This window comes from Pelophylax lessonae (genome assembly GCF_965119305.1).
Source record: "Pelophylax lessonae genome assembly, chromosome: 1".
NCBI lineage: Eukaryota > Metazoa > Chordata > Amphibia > Anura > Ranidae > Pelophylax > Pelophylax lessonae.
Window position 1 is genome coordinate 807,743,569 of NC_138768.1, and position 17,280 is coordinate 807,760,848.

Consider the following 17,280-nt stretch of genomic DNA (forward strand, 5'->3'; position numbering starts at 1 on the left):
GGTATCGCCTCGAAGGCAGAAACCATCAAACCCAGGGACCGCATGCAGGTCCTGAGTGACAAGGAATCGTTGTCCCTGAGGGACCTGACCTCATTCAGCAGAGTCCGGAGTTTGTCCTCCGGCAGAAAAACTTTTGCATGGGCGGAGTCCAGGACCATCCCCAAGTAAGGGAGACGAACAGAAGGGGACAATGTCGACTTCTGCAAGTTGATGGTCCGCCCAAACTCCTAGAGCGTCTAAACCGTGGTTGACAGATCGTGCAACAGAGTTGGACTGGAACTCGATCTTAACAGGAGATCGTCCAGATATCCCAGAATCGCAATCCCCTGTGCCCACAACAGGGCCAGAACCGGAGCCAACACTTTGGTAAACACCCTTGGAGCCGAAGCGAGACCAAAGGGTAACGCCACGAACTGATAGTGCTCCTCCGCGACTGCGAACCGGAGGTACCTCTGATGACCCTCGAATATGGGGATGTGTAGATACGCATCCTTGAGGTCGATTGAAGCCAAGAAATCTCCCGTGCTCAGGGAGGCTACCACCGAGCAAAGAGATTCCATATGGAATCTTTGAACCCGCACGAAGCGGTTCAGAGATTTTAAGTCCAGAATTGGACGCACATTGCCCTCCTTTCTGGGCACTGTGAACAGATTCGAGTAAAACCCCCGAAATCTGTCCCGATGAGGCAACGGGACGATCACCCCCTGGACAATGAGATCGTGAACCGCCCCGTTGAAGATCTTGTAAACGATCTGGGGTCAAATGAAGATTTGAGGAAAAGAACGCGTCCGCTGGACGCGATCGGAATTCGATCTTCTACCCTGACCGAAGGAGATCCTGAACCCACCCATCCTGAATCCGGGACATCCAAGGTTCGGGAAAACCGCGCAGACGTCCCCCCACCCCTGAAACGGGTGAGGGCGTCCCTTCGGGTCGAGGCGGACTGGGCCGCCGTGCAAGCGTGGACAGCTTTTGACTTGCCCGCCCAAGGCTTCTTCTGGCCACCAGCGCCTTTGAAGGATTTTCCCTTGCCATGTGCCTTGAAGGCACGAAAGGACCCCTGATTAGGTTTAAAGGAAGGGCCCCGCTTACTGCGGAAAAACTTACCCTTGGGTGCTTGGGGCAGCAAAGTGCTTTTGCCCCCAGTGACCCCCTTAACCAACCCCTCCAGGGAGTCCCCAAAAAGGCGATTACCTGCATAAGGGATGTCAGACGCCGTCTTCCTGGAAGTCTGGTCAGCTGACCAGCTCTTCAGCCACACCATACGACGGATTAATACTGCGACAGTAGATAGTCGTGAGACTAAAGGGGCCTCATCCAAGGCCGCGTCGCACAGGTATAAAACAGCCTGAATAATTTTGGTCCACCATCTCCAAAGTAGCAGGAGGGGCGGAATCAGCCACCAGGGAGCGCCGGAGCACCTTGGCCCACTCTACCAAAGCCTAAGAGACTATAACAGAGGCGAAAACAGGTTTCATCAAAGAACCCGCCACCATATAGGAATGGCGAGTAAGAGATTCCACCCGTCTATCCGTCGGGTCCCTAAACCCCCAGAGAATACTCCGCGGGCATTAGAGTGGCCCTGTTCAACCTGGACACCGTGTGATCCACCTTAGGGGCCACGGTCCAGCGCAAATCCGTAGGAGACGCAAAGGGATAACGGTACTGAAACCGCCATGGTACCACAAAATTGCGCTTCAAATTGCGCCATTGTTCGTTCACCGTTTCGTGAAACTCAGAGGCACAGGGAAACACCTGTGCCGATTTCTGGGTCCTGCGGGTCCCAAAAGAAGACCGTTTAACCGACAGGTGGGGCTCCGCCTCTAAATGTAGTGTATCCTTAACAGAACTAATAAGCGCGGACATAGCCGCGCGTTCTCTGGCCGTCCCGGGGGGTGGGGGGAATCACCCCCCTCCTCACCCTTCTCCTCCCCTGCTGACTGAAAGGACTGAGACCCCTCAGGAGGTACACTGTCCAAGGCAACCATATCTAGCTCTGAATCAGAAGAATGAGAAAGCCTGGGTCTTTTCTTAGAAGCCTGCTCAGACATCAACAGATCCACTTGAGACGCTAAAGTCGTAAGTGCAGCAGTAAGGGAGCCCATCGCAGAGGATTCAGGCATACCTGAACCCTCCACCAGAGCTGGGGGGAATTTGCTGTCCTGGGACTCCATAAAAAATTTTTGGTGCTGGCCCTTAAAAACTGCGATAGCGGCGAATCCCACCGCAATGCACCGCAAATGAGGACTAGCCTGAGTTACCAAACAGTGAGGAAAATACTGACAGCAAAGGTAATATCCCCCGAAAAACAGCAGAAAAGCCCTCCAGAAGTGCACCTATACAATACGACACTTGCAGCATGATCCGACTGCCTGGAGAAAGGAAATGATGTCACACTGCTAGAGGCCAAGATAGGACTTGAGCCAAGGAAAAATGGTTGCCAATGTAAATCAATGGGGAGGCTCCAGGAAAATGGCCGCCGAGCACATGAATAAATGCATTGCCCACACTAAAGATGGCGCCCGAAAGGGCGCGAATACACTACAGGGAAAATGGCTGCCGAATGCCCATACTGAAGCCAAAACAGCCTGCCCACACCCAAAAGGGTGGCCCCGCGATTTTTGCATCGCAGCGGCCCCCACAAGCATGCCTGCACCCCCAAAGGTACACAAAACATTACCGAGGGGTGCAGGGACCCCCACAGCGCGGCCTGACCACAATAACGCCCCCGCAGTGACCGGGAGGAACAAGCGGGGCCCAGACATACAGACATGAGGGATAACACAGACTCCAGGTAGACTGCCATTCCCTAGACAGAGGACCCACATACACCCCCGGACATACAATGTCACAGACAGAGGGGGTAGCATGGTACTTACCAATCCAGCGAAGGCGTGGGTGCCTCTCTGCGACGGGAAACCTCCCACTCCTGATGGTGGGGGTGCCGTCAGCCAAACAGGATTCTATCAACACACGGCGTACCGCAGTTGAGACATCCTAGCAAAGTGGCCACTTTGCGGGCTTTGTCCCTGAGCACAGGTACAGGTCGTTTGCGAGGCCAGGGCGTACGCATAGCCTGCTAAACGATCGATGGCGGGCTGGGATTCCATAAGGCTCTAGTACAACCAGTCCAATTCCCAGCTCCGCAAACGCTGTAGTCTTCCGAAGACTGACTAAGCGCAGGAACAAATAAAAAGCTATTCTTGTAAAGAAAACAGAAATAAAAAAGAAGAAAACAGAAGAAAAGGCTGAGACAGTAGCCCCAACTCAGGGAAGCCTGCCTACTCCTAACTAGGCAAAAGACAAACTGATTTGGGAATGCTGCTAGCAGGGGGGTATTGGACCAGAGGGACAGACCCCTATAGGTGTGTCTATGCAAATTGTTTTGTGTTTTAATAAATCTTATGCCTAGCTTGCTCCTGTGGATAAGAGGTCATTACCCATAAGTGATGACTGTATGAGTGGGCGGCGACTGTCAGAGGACGTAAGAGAAAATGTGTGCTTTAGGAGGCTGTAGAGAAAAGATGGCTGAGTTTAAACAGTCAAAATGTACTATATGTAGGAGGATATGCTCCATCTCTATTACCTGGGGCTAGTCTCTTTACTGGGTATATGTAAGGGTTTACAAACACAAAATAAAAACTATACAAAAATGACTAAGGAGACCTCTATTGATGATCTATTCTTTAAAAATGCTAACTGTCTGGCTGTCAACTGATTCAAGGACTTATTTAGAGGCACCTAACACAAGTATGCAGATCAGGAGTTTTGGCTTCACTCTGACTTTTTGATTTGCACGCTTGCTGTAATACACTGACAAAGAACTGAAGTCAAGCAGCCAGGCAACTAATTTTCATAAGGGGCTCAGCAATTGCAGGCTCTATTTCCCTCTGTACAGTCGTTATACCTGTGGGCTGAGGTAAGACGGAGGGGGACTGTCCATTTTTACACCATCCTTCCTAGGTGACCTCTTCCCAATGTGAATTTCTTCTTTGGGGACATCCGGCTGCTCACCGCCACTCTCTCCGTCTGCCTCCTCGTCATCCGCTTCTGAAGAGCTGCTGCTTGTACTACTCACTGAAGGGGACTGCAAAAGAAAACACTATGTGGATTTCTATTGAGACCCATGCAAGACCTTCGATATATGCTGCCAAGAAAAGTACTCCACCTCGTCTTTCAGCGCCATGTTCTCCCCGCCGCCATTGAGTTCACTGTGAATTCCATTCATATTGGCAACTACTTCTGCATCGTCATAGTTGTTCAAGGGGTAAATATGAGCAAATTTTGCTGATAAAGGGGTACCGTCTTCATCATCACTACCACTGCAAAGAGAGAGACAAAGGCTGAGTTATCACATGTATCATTTAAGGCCATTTGTGCCCAGAATATCATTGGAAGGTTAAAGTGATTGTAAAGGAAAAACTGGATTTTTGTCTTACCGTAAAATCCTTTTCTGAGGTTCACTGACGGACACAGCTCCATATTGTCTTAGACCCTTCAGCTTACATTGCTCTCTCCACAGAAGTAGGACTAGGCAGAAATAATTTTGGGTACACCCCTGGGGCAGTGGCAGCTGGTGCAGCAAAACCCCCACCCCCCACCCCGGGACAGCCGGGGCCAATCCACCACCAACACCGCCACCCCTGAGCCCACCCTTTTTTTATAGCCTATTAGAGCCTCTGGCTCTAATCAGGTGCAAATAAAAAAAAAAGAAAACCCTATTGGAATCCATGCATCCGATGCCCTGCATGTAGATTAGGGGCACGGATGTATGGATGGGGGGGCGGTGCCCCTGCTCCCCCAATGGACGGGCCGCCACTGCCAGGGGGTATACTCCCACTTCCTGCTAGGCCTTCAGTTTGTAACAAGCAGTGTCAGAAGAATACATAACCCAACTCAACAGAGGGGCGGGTGCTGTGTCCATCAGTGAACCCTTAGAGAAAAGGGTTTTACGTTAAGACAAAAATCCAGTTTTCTCTTTCATTCATTGACAGACACAGCTCCGTATCTTCTTAGACCTTTGGGACATCCCAAAGCAGTGTCAATATGACGGGTGGGCAAAACACAGCAATGCATATAATTCCTAAAAAAAGCTAAACATAGCCAACCAGGAACAACTGGAGCTTACTACCAGGGAAAAATATACCATCAAGAGGCAATAGCCTCTGCAACAGCAGCCTGCAAAACTTTGAGGCCGAACGCAGCATCCAAAGATGCAAGTACATCCACCTTATAAAACTTTGTGAATGTGTGTACAGAGGACCACGTAGCCGCCTTGCACACCTGAACCACTGACGACTGATGACGGAAGGCCCAGGAGGCACTAAGCGCCCTTGTAGAATGCGCCTTGACAGGGAAAGGAGGAACCTGACCCTTACCGGAATAGGCCTGCAACACCGTCTGTCTGATCCATCCGGAAATGGTTGCAGCATAGGCGGCATGCCCCTTACGAGTATCATCTGTAAGGAAAAATAAAGCATCCAATTTTCGAATTGACTGAGTCGCAGCCCTGATTGCCTGGTACACCCTGATTGCCCAGTACACCACGATTGCCTGAACCACATCCAGGGAATGTAGGGCAATTTCTTTAGGATGTTTCGAGTTAGGAAACAAAGATAGCAATACAATATACTCATTTGAATTAAACCCTGAGACGATCTTAGGAAGGAACGCCTTACAGGGTTGCAACACCACTTTGTCCCTGTGAACCACCAGGTAAAGTGACAGCCATGACAACTGAGCCAACTCCGACACCCTAGGCGCAAAAGTAATAGCCACCAAAAAGGCCACTTTCTGTAAGAGTGAGCAGAGGAAGTTCACAAATATTTTCGAAAGGTCGTCTTTGAAGTACCGACAGTACCAAATTGAGGTTCCACGGAGGTACCAGGGATCTCACCGGAGGAGCCAGATGGCGAACCCCCTGCACGAAAGTCTGAACCAAGAAATTTGCAGCCAACGGTCGTTGGAAAAATATTGCCAAGGTGGAAATCTGGCCCTTGATGGTGCCCAGAGCCAAACGCTGATCTACACCTTGTTGTACAAACTCCAACAGGCGGGACAGAGAGACTCATCCCCCCGAGACTCACACCAAGTAATGTACACCCTCCAAACTCAATAAATCTTCCTGGAAGTAGATTTTCTAGCTTTTAACAGCGTAGGAATCACCAAATCTGACAGCCCTCTGTCCTTCAACATCTGGCTTTCAATAGCCAAGCCGTTAAAGCCAGCAACCATAAAGCAGGATGGAAGATAGGTCTTTGAGACAAGAGATAGTCTTTGAAAAGAAGGCTCCAAGGAGCGTTGGCTACCAGCCTTTCTAGGCCTGTGTACCAAGACCGGCGAGGCCAGTCTGGTGCCACCAGAATGACTGGAATCCCTTCCAACTCGATTCTGCGCAGCAGTCTCGGCAGAAGTTGTAGCGGAGAAGCGTATGTTAGGCGATACTGACCCCAAGGGCCACCAGAGCGTCGGCCAGAGGATCCCAAGTCCTCACCACAAACCTCTGAACCCTCCTGTTGAAATGAGAGGCCAACAGGTCCACATCAGTGGTTCCCTACCGGAGACAAAGTTGTCAAAATACTTCCGAGTGAAGAGACCATTTGCCCGGCTCCAACGCCTGCCGACTGAGGTAGTCCGCCTGGCAATTTTCCACCCCTGGAATGTGCACAGCAGAGAGGGCTGGAACATATCGCATATCGTTCTACCCACCCTAGAATGCCAGCTACTTCCCGGGCTGCTAGGGCAATTCTTGTGCCTTCTTGATGATTGACATAAGCCACAGACGTGGCATTGTCCAATTGAACCCTTACAGGGCATCCCTGCAGACTATCCGTCCACAGAAACAGGCAAAGCCTGATCGACCAAATCTCCAGGATATTGATCAGGAGACTGGACTCCTCCCGAGTACAAACACTTTGAGCAGAGTCTGAGCCCAGAACACCACCCCACCCAGACAGGCTTGCATCTGTGGAAATCACAATACAGGGGGAGAAAGGACTTGCCTTGCCAAAGCGCCGGGGAACGGAGCCACCTAATCAGAGATCTCCTCGCAACCGGCTCAACAGAATCAGGTTGTCAAATGATTGAGAATTCTTGTCCCACTTGGCCAGAATCTCTTTCTGCAGAGGCCTGGTATGAAACTGAGCAAACGGAACCAACTCGAAGGTAGAGGCCATCAAACCCAGCACTTGCATGCAGGTCCTGAGAGAAAACTGATGATTGGACAACAGGAGCCGAACCGCCTCCTGCAACTTCAACAGTTTCGCCTCTGGAAGAAACACCTGGGCTGAGGCTGAGTCTAGAGTCAAGTCCAGGAAGCCCAGCTTGGTGGATGGAAGCAGAGCGGATTTCTGAAAATTCAGCGTCCAGCCTAACTCCTGCACAGTTTGCACACTGATATCCAGATCGACCTCTAGAGCTAACAAAGACTCTGCCCTGTATTAGAAGGTTGTTGAGGTACCCCAGTACCGAAATTCTCTTCTGCCTGAGCAAGGCCAACACCGTGCCAAAACTTTTGTGAACACCCGCGGAGCTGAGGCGAGACTAAAAGGTAGCGCCACAAATTGATAATGCTCCTCTCCCACAGCAAAGTGAAGGAAACACTGATGCCGGATATATACAGGGAGTGCAGAATTATTAGGCAAATGAGTATTTTTGAGGATTAATTTTATTATTGAACAACAACCATGTTCTCTAAGAACCCAAAAAACTCATTAATATCAAAGCTATTTTTGGAAGTAGTTTTTAGTTTGTTTTTAGTTTTAGCTATTTTAGGGGGATATCTGTGTGTGCAGGTGACTATTACTGTGCATAATTATTAGGCAACTTAACAAAAATCAAATATACAGTATACCAATTTCAATTATTTTTTTTTTACCAGTAAAACCAATATAACATCTCAACATTCACAAATATACATTTCTGACATTCAAAAACAAATCAGTGACCAATATAGCCACCTTTCTTTGCAAGGACACTCAAAAGCCTGCCATCCATGGATTCTGTCAGTGTTTTGATCTGTTCACCATCAACATTGCGTGCAGCAGCAACCACAGCCTCCCAGACACTGTTCAGAGAGGTGTACTGTTTTCCCTCCTTGTAAATCTCACATTTGATGATGGACCACAGGTTCTCAATGGGGTTCAGATCAGGTGAACAAGGAGGCCTGTCATTAGCTTTTCTTCTTTTATACACTTTCTTGCCAGCCACGCTGTGGAGTACTTGGACGTGTGTGATGGAGCATTGTCCTGCATGAAAAATCAAGAAAAACATGAAGGATGCAGACTTCTTCCTGTACCACTGCTTGAAGAAGGTGTCTTCCAGAAACTGGCAGTAGGACTGGGAGTTGAGCTTGACTCCATCCTCAACCCGAAAAGGCCCCACAAGCTCATCTTTGATGATACCAGCCCAAACCAGTACTCCACCTCCACCTTGCTGGCGTCTGAGTCGGACTGGAGCTCTCTGCCCTTTACCAATCCAGCCACGGGCCCATCCATCTGGCCCATCAAGACTCACTCTCATTTCATCAGTCCATAAAACCTTTGAAAAATCAGTCTTGAGATATTTCTTGGCCCAGTCTTGACGTTTCAGCTTGTGTGTCTTGTTCAGTGGTGGTCGTCTTTCAGCCTTTCTTACCTTGGCCATGTCTCTGAGTATTGCACACCTTGTGCTTTTGGGCACTCCAGTGATGTTGCAGCTCTGAAATATGGCCAAACTGGTGGCAAGTGGCATCTTGGCAGCTGCACGCTTGACTTTTCTCAGTTCATGGGCTGTTATTTTGCGCCTTGGTTTTTCCACACGCTTCTTGCGACCCTGTTGACTATTTTGAATGAAATGCTTGATTGTTCGATGATCACGCTTCAGAAGCTTTGCAATTTTAAGAGTGTTGCATCCCTCTGCAAGATATCTCACTATTTTTGACTTTTCTGAGCCTGTCAAGTCCTTCTTTTGACCCATTTTGCCCAAGGAAAGGAAGTTGCCTAATAATTATGCACACCTGATATAGGGTGTTGATGTCATTAGACCACACCCCTTCTCATTACAGAGATGCACATCACCTAATATGCTTAATTGGTAGTAGGCTTTCGAGCCTATACAGCTTGGAGTAAGACAACATGCATAAAGAGGATGATGTGGTCAAAATACTCATTTGCCTAATAATTCTGCACTCCCTGTATTAGGATATGAAGGTAAGCATCCTTGATAAATCGATAGAGGCCAGAAAATCCCCTTGATGAAGGAATGCCACTACCGTGCGAATGGACTCCATCCGAAATTTCTGAACCCGCACAAAGCAGTTCAGAGCCTTGAGGTCCAAGATCGGGTGGACCTTGCCTTCCTTCCTGGGAACAGTAAACAGATTTGAATAAAATCCCTGAAAACGTTCCGACTCTGGAACTGGCACAATCACTCCTTGTGATAACAGATCCTGCACCGTCCCGTAAAGACCTTGCAGCCGATCCGGGGACAGGCGCAAGTTGGAAAGGAAGAACCTTGCCGGAGGCAAGGACCAAAGCTCGATCTTGTAACCGAACCAAATCAACTCGTGGACCCATTTGTCTTGAATGAGCGAGGTCCACGGGTCCGGAAAGATACAAAGACGTCCCCCCCCACCCCAGATACGGGTGAGGGCGCCCCTTCAGGCAAAGGGCGGCTTGTGTGCAGGGCCAGTGGAACCCACTTTTGACTTATCGACCCAGGGTCTCTTGGAGCCTCCTGCAAAGGTATGGGTGGATCTCGACCCCATGTCCTGGACGAAAGAGCTTGCTGGACTAAAGGGCTGCTTGTGAGCCAAGAAAAAAGGACCAAGTTTACGACGAGGCTCCTTGATCTTTGCAACCTGCAGAAGCAGAGTACTCTTACCACCCGTAGAACCTTAATGATCTCCTCCATGTAAGCACTGAACAAACGGTCTCCTGCAAAGGGAAGGTCAGTCAGCACCTTTTTGGAAGCCTGGTCAGTCGACCAATACCTCAACCATATAATGTGGCGTAGCGTCACCGTAGTCACAAATACTCTGCAAGCCAAAGGGGTCGCATCCAAGGATGCATCACAGATTTACTGTAGCCCCTGTATAAACTGATCCCCCAGCTCAGGAGTATGTTGACCCCCTTCCAGATCCTGGCGAAGGAGCTTAGCCCATTCTGTTAAGGTCTGGGAAACCAAGGTGATAGCAAACACTGGCTTCAAAATTGAACCCGCCACAGTGAAGCGATATGGGACCAGAGCCTCAGCTCTCTTGTCTACAGGGTCCTTAAGGGAATCCTCCATCGGAAGAAGTGTGGCATTATTCAATGCTGAGACCTGAGAGTCCACCGCTGGTGGAACTGTCAGCTACTTTAAAGGAGACACCCCAAAGGGATACCTCCAAGCGAAACGCTTAAGTATTCCAACCATGCATTTCAGGGACTCATTCACCAACGACACCCCATACACAACAGCTCGTGCACCCTGAGGGAGGACTAAGGGGGAGTAGGTGAGGGCAACCAGTACAGGGGAACCCCGCTAGTAAGGGAGAGAAACCATGAGGGATGGAAGGGCACAGAAGGGGCCTACCAACCAGAGGAAGGGCTGGCATCCACCCCAGCATTTCCCCAGATGAGAGGGGTAACACTACTCTTGGAATGGGGGTGTTGCGGGCCAGAGGTACTATGCGACTCTGGCCGTGAAAATTATCGTGACCAGGGCTATGCGTCCTCACGAGGTGTTTCACTCGCCGGCCAGCCCCCGTCCTGTGGGGCTGTGTCTCAGCCAACCTATAGGGGAGCTAATAGTTGGGTCTCGCTTGCTGGCCAGACTGGTCAGACCGTAAGGATCTAGGACAGTGATGGTGAACTTTGGCACCCCAGATGTTTTGGAACTTAATTTCCCATGATGCTCATGCATTCTGCAGTGCAGTTGAGCATCATTGCAAATGTAGTTCGAGAACATCTGGGGTGACAAGGTTCGCCAACACTGATCTAGGATATCCAGTGGGTCGCCCAGTTGGGCAGTTGATTGTAGTTCTCACAGGAACCAAATTGATTTTAGTTCTCACAGGAACAGAAAATAAAAGAAAAAATTCCATTTAAAAAGGAAAAAACGCCAGCACCTCAGATCCCAGCAGGGAACCAGGTCCTTACTCCTGATTAGGCAGAAAAAAACTGAAGTCCTGGAGCAGGAAGTGGGAGTATACCCCCTGGGACTGCCACATGGGCGTACCCAAAATTATTTCCACCTCCTGTGGAGAGAGCAGTAGAAGCACAAGAGTCTAAGATGATATGGAGCTGTGTTTGTCAGTGAACGAAAGATTAAAATTTTTTTGCACAGTGCCCCCAAAGCAAGTCGCTTACTGTGGGAGCACTTGTGTGTGCTCCATCCCGAGCCAGCTCTTGGCGTCCATAGGACACAGAGTGTGGCTCAGCCCCGTCCCGTTGTCACCAGTTGTAACTGATCGCAGCAGGAGCCAATGGCTCCTGCTGCTTCATCTCAGCTAATCACTAGGGAGGGACCTGTGAGCCTCAGGTCTCGTGCACATCACTGGATCGAAAAAGGGCATGAGTATTGGGGGGTGGGGGGAGGGGGGCTGCATGCTGAGAGGTTTTTTACCTTCATGCATAGAAAGCATGGGGGGTAAAAAAAAACCTTCAGTTTTTACAACCACTTTAAACAATCCACTAAACTAGTACATCTCTCAAAGACTCAGTTGATAGACATATTAAACTGTGGAGCCTGATGCAAAGCCATGATGAGAGTGTCACATTTACAGTAGTTTCCCTTTATTAGTTGCAATTCTATATATAACACTTACTGATACCATTATTTGGTTTTTAAAGTCTGTGTCAGCCCCCATACACAGGGGGTTAGTGTGAAAGACCTAGCCAGCAACTATACAAAATGAAATCAGTTTGAAGAGAGTTAATCTTAAATAAAAAAAAAAAGTAAAATGTAAGGGGTGACCCACACTGCACACATGAATGATCGATGCAGTGGGAGGAACAGCTGTGAGCATCGATCTCCCTGCATGGCTTTTCAGCTGAAAGACGCTTCTCCTCCTCTCCTTCCCGCATCTGTCAGTTGAAAAGCCATGCAGGGAGATCGGCGCGCACAGCTGTCCCTCCCTCCACACCAATCCCCAGCTGTTCCCTGTGTCTTGCTCCTCAGCTCAGTGTGCTCCTCCGGCCCCCCTCGTCCGCCACAGCTGGCTTCCCTTCTCTCCCACCGGCTGCTGGGGGGATCTGTCAAGATGGAGAGCCGAGAAAGGGGCCGGTAAACATGTAATTTACTGGCCCCTTCCTTTTCTGAATTGGACACAGTGTGTGTTCGCTACCGATCGTTCCTGTGTCCTGTGATAACTGAGCAGAGTAAATTTATGTTGGTCAGTGATGTGGCATTGTATAACTGTTCTCTGACTGGGGAGCCCTGTAGAAGGGAGCGCCAGTGTTGAGGAAACAATGGCTCCCAGTTCCATAATGTTGATGGGGAGTTTTGACTGTAAACCGCCAAAGTCTGTAAAACCTGCATCTGTGATCATCATGCTCCTGTGAAGGAATGGATTTCCCAATTCTAGGGCAGGACTGGGGATCCATAATGCCAGGGAGGTCTTCAAACAGAATAGATTTGGAGTGAACCTGGGCAATGAGAACTGTCTTGAAGCAGGCAACCATGAGGACCAGTAACTTCATGCAGAAGCGAATTGAGGGGGTGTCAGTGTGACCTGAGCATCCAAGAACTGAACCTTAAGAAGGCAATCTTCTCCTGAGGGAGGAAGATTCTGCCTTGGGCTGTGGCCTTGGTAAGTTGATTATCCAGCAAAGGTATAAAGGAAATTGATAGTCCTCTGGACGATGGCACACAAGGTTCTAACTGATGAGTTTTTCAGCAGGTCATTCAGGCAATCTGCAACATGAATTCCCTTTGTTTTTAGAAGAGCCAAAAGCCTGCAAGCACTTTTTTGAAAACCAGGGGTGCAGAGGAAAGCCTGAAAGGCAGTGCACAAACTGGAAGTGCCAATCTCCCACAGAAAAATATAGGAGCGCTACTGTGATGGGAAAAAGAATATAGTAGACATTGTTTGTCTATTAATGCAAGTAATTCTGGAACAAATCTTGTAGCCTCCATCTGGAATTTTGGAACACAAAGAAATCAGTTTAGGGGTTCAATTTCAGTTTTGGACAGATGCCCCCATTTGGTTTTGAGACTGGTTTGAATAGAAACCCTGAAAGCATTCTTCTGAAGGAACTGGTACAACCACTCTTTGTGCCTAAGGTTGGAGCAAGGCAGTCATCAAATCGGCCTCTTTTTTAACACAAGCTGGCAAGCTAGAAGGAGAGGGCAAGGAGAGACTATTTTGTACCCCTTTGAAATGACAGATTAGACCCAGAGGACTAGGACATCTCAGATAATAAAAGGCAAAAATGTCAACAGATTGTGAGAAAGGCTTGGTGGGCCAAGGTTTGTGATGAAAGGAAGTGTTAAGCCTTCCTTTTAAAGGTGGATTCCTGGGGATAACAAAAATAACCCTTTCTTGGAGCAGAGGTAGAAAATGTAAGAGTAGAGGATTTAGGATTTTTCTTGTGGGGTAGGAGTACATTACCCTCAGTTATCTCTGATGATGTAAGCAAGGGATTCCCTAGCACCATTAAATGACATGTTTTTAGCCACAAATTCCTGCGCATGTGCACAGAGATAAATACTTTCAACTTGGTGAGTATCAACACAATAAAATAGGGCTCAAGTCATCAGCTGGTATTGTTCTAACAGCAGTAGCTTTAAAGCAGCATTAAACCCATACCAAAAGCATGCCACTTTTTTAGTGCCTGCACCTTGCAGTAGACATGGGAAAAAATCCCCCATTTGTACTGCATTGTGCAGGTACTACGTAACGTCACGTGATACCATGCCGACACATGTAGGGTGGAGCCAGGTGACACTAGTGCCAATACCGACTTGCAGTGTCCAGGATGTTTTTACTAATGATTTACAAAATCATTGTTTAAATATGTGTGTGTGTGTATATATATATATATATATATTTATTTTTTTTACCTAATAAAGTAGGAATCATATACTACACAGTGAAAGCCATCCAATACTTTGCCCCCACAAAGGAAATAGCAGCAGAGGAGGAGTGGAATAATAGACCCCTAAAGGGGAAATGCGCTGACTGACCTTATCAATATATTGGGTCCATTTCCTGAGGTGAGGGCAACATATGATTGGAATCCCTGAAGTGGTGAAGGATAATTTAAGGATATTAAGTGCACATTTTGGTTGAGGATTCATTGTGATGTACACAGGAGAGAATATTGAGGACCGTAATATCAAAGGGCTGAGACACACATAATAAGACGGCTTAGGTTAATTTTTTTTTTTTTCTTCTTCATGAGGATCCTTTAATGATATACATCACCTTTGCATGTTGATATGCAGTCACAATTTATAGCTTGGCTTTTGGAAATGTTTACCTGTGTGTGTGTTTTGACATTTGTGATATAAGGTTATAAGCTATACACTATGTTCACAGAAAGTGTTTGATATAGTCAGGTAGCGCAGCATCCTTTAGCACATAATTCTCTGCATTAAAGCGTTACTAAACCCAGGACTCTGCATTCACTATATCTGGTCTCCCACAGTACACAGAACATGGAAATGCAATTATTTTAGTAAATATAAACTGCTAAATACCTTTTCTCATCAGCAGTATATACAGCCTTTTAACTTGCATCAGTGTCTGCTTAAGCTTGTAGGGGGAGTTTTCATTCTCCCCTGATCCTCTGTCTGGACAGTGCTGATTGGCCCTGTGCTGATCACATGCACTCTCCCAATGAAAAAAAAAAAAAACCTCTAGCAATACACACCAAACTGAGCATGTGCAGCCTGACCCCTAATGATCTGTTTTACCACGAGATGTGTTGAAGTCAGTTAAAGAGGAGGAGAATGAGAGACGGGAACAAACAGCCTTTATACACAATGCAGAGCATTAACCCCTTAGGTTCCACAGTGAGTATAACAAGCATGCTTTACTGAATATACAGACTGATTTTACTGTAGTGGGTTTAGTAACACTTTAAAAAGGTAAGAAATTTTTTTGGGTGCAGCTCCCCCCATCCCCCTTAAATACCTAAGCCCAATCTTGGTCCAGCGCTATACCAGTGAGAAACAGCACTGCTCTCTCTCTCCCTCACTGGACTTAGAGCAGTGGGAGCCACTGGCTCCTGGTGCGGTCAATCAAACCCAGTGACGAGGGAGCAGGGCTGAGCAGCACTGTGTGTCAAACACATGAACACTGCAGCTCAGGAGAGAGCCTGTATGGGAACCCGAAGGCAGGAGGAGCCAGGAACTACTGGGGGACCCCAGAAGAGGATTTGGGGCTGCTCTGTGCAAAATGCTTGCACAGAGCAGGCAAGTATGAAAAGTTTGGTTTAAAAAAAAAAAAAAAAAACATCACTTTAAAGTACAATTAAAGACCAAACTTTTTTTCCCCCAATTTGGATAGAGTAAAGCTGGGGTTTTTTTTTTGGCCATGAGGTTTTCCCATATATCCTTTCCCAGAGTCAAAACAGGAAGTGAGAGAAAATCCCTCTAAAGTGAGGAAATCCCAGGGTGTCACCAGAAATAATCACCAGTAGATGATTTCCCCTTACTGTCCTTATATCACCCCCAAAATTTGGGACTTTCCTTCACTTTTGATAATGGTAAACAGGACAAATAGAGAGGGTGAATCTCCCACACAGAACACAATAAAAATCTAACAGGTGTGGCTTGTCTCTCTTCACGCTATCCAACAAAAAATAAAAAAAAAAGATTTTACCTATAGTTACATTTAAAGATAAGGGATTTACGGCAAGTCAAAAATCCTCTATCTTGGGGTACCTTATGGGATGCATTAAAATGCACGTGCTTCCACTGTGGAGTCTTTCATAAATCTACAAGCGTTAGGACTGAAAAAATATCAGGGTGCCTTGGAGCGGCTCTGTATTTGCAAATGTGTGATAAGCAAATGGTTAGTTTGGTTTGTAGCAGACTGGTTGGGGAGTGGAGCGGGGAATTTTGTTTGGTTTTGTTCTGTATGCGTTGCCCTTCCATGTGCTCCTTGCTGTGAAGGCCAGTTATAGGCTGGGGGAAGGTGCCATTTGTTTGTTGCATTAGGGGACACAGGATGAAGTTATATGGGTATACTGCAGCCTTCAGTAGGCTGGGCACTAGCAAGAAAGCAAAGCAAATAGCATGAGGATGCTGAAAAGCCCATGTGGCACAAGCTAAACCAGTGGAGTGTGCACCATGAACAATACACTTCAGTTCTCCAAAAGTACCTCTGGCCAGCTGGGAAGACACAAAGACATATCATACCAACCTCCATTCTTCTGACTGTCTTGTGGCCAGAACTTCTTCGGGTGGGTAACGGTGCTGTCCTGAAAGACTCCTGGAAAAACGTTACCGGTAAGAGCAACTCTGTTTTTCCCTTCTCGTCTTTTAGGACAGCCACCTCTGAGAGAACAAGCGAGTACTTACCCCTAGGGTGGTACCGCTGCTTGAAGGACTTTGCGCTCAAAAGCCTGATCTTTAGCGGACAACAGATCAAGCCTGTAGTGCTTGGTGAAGGTAAAACAACTGGACCAGGTAGCTGCCAGACAGATCTGCTCTGGGGTAGCACCAGCTCTCTCCATCTGGGAAGTCGCCACAGCCCTAGAGGAATGTGCCCTGATACCCACCAGACCTCCTTCCTGCTTGAAACACAGGCCTGGCTAATGGCTAACCTAAGCATCTGGCTAAAGAACCCTTACTAGAGCCAGAAAATAGAACAAAAAAGGAATCAGACTTCCTAAATTCCTTTGTAGGATCCATGTACTGAAGGACACCTTCTAACATCTAACTTTTGATAGCTATTCTGTTCACTCACAGGATTCGAACAGAAAGTTGATAAAGAGATTTCTTGATCTCAGTGAAACTTCAAGGCAACTTTTGGTAAAAAATCCAGATCTGTGCTAAACACAATGCGATCCAAAAAAACATGTAGAAAAGTAGCTCTAACAGAAAGAGCTTCCAGTTCACTAACCCTTTTGGTGGTAGCGATTGCCACTAAAAAAAACTGTCGAGGGTTAAAAAACGTCACCGCACAAGACTTAGTAGGTTCAAACGGCTCTCCTAAGAGCCTGTAGAACCATGGCGAGATCCCACATAGGAAAAGGGGGATTGCTCACTGGTCTCTGCCTGTTTAAGGTCCTAACGGACCGAATCACCCCAGGGTTTTCGGCTAAGGACACTTCTAAAAATACACTTTTTGGCATAGCATCTGGAGAA

The 17,280-nt window shown here is 47.6% G+C and overlaps 1 protein-coding gene across 2 annotated transcripts in view; it reads right to left on the reverse strand.

The window, feature by feature from the left end:
* FAM193A (family with sequence similarity 193 member A) overlaps positions 1–17,280 on the reverse strand; it is a 237,038-nt gene that overhangs the window by 83,366 nt on the left and 136,392 nt on the right. For both annotated transcript variants that reach the window (XM_082244008.1, XM_082244007.1), the window contains exons 11-12: positions 4,169–4,322; positions 3,908–4,087 (exon numbers count right to left, since the gene is read on the reverse strand). In XM_082244008.1, coding sequence (XP_082100134.1) covers positions 3,908–4,087; positions 4,169–4,322 — 334 coding nt within the window. The remainder of the gene's footprint in view (positions 1–3,907; positions 4,088–4,168; positions 4,323–17,280) is intronic.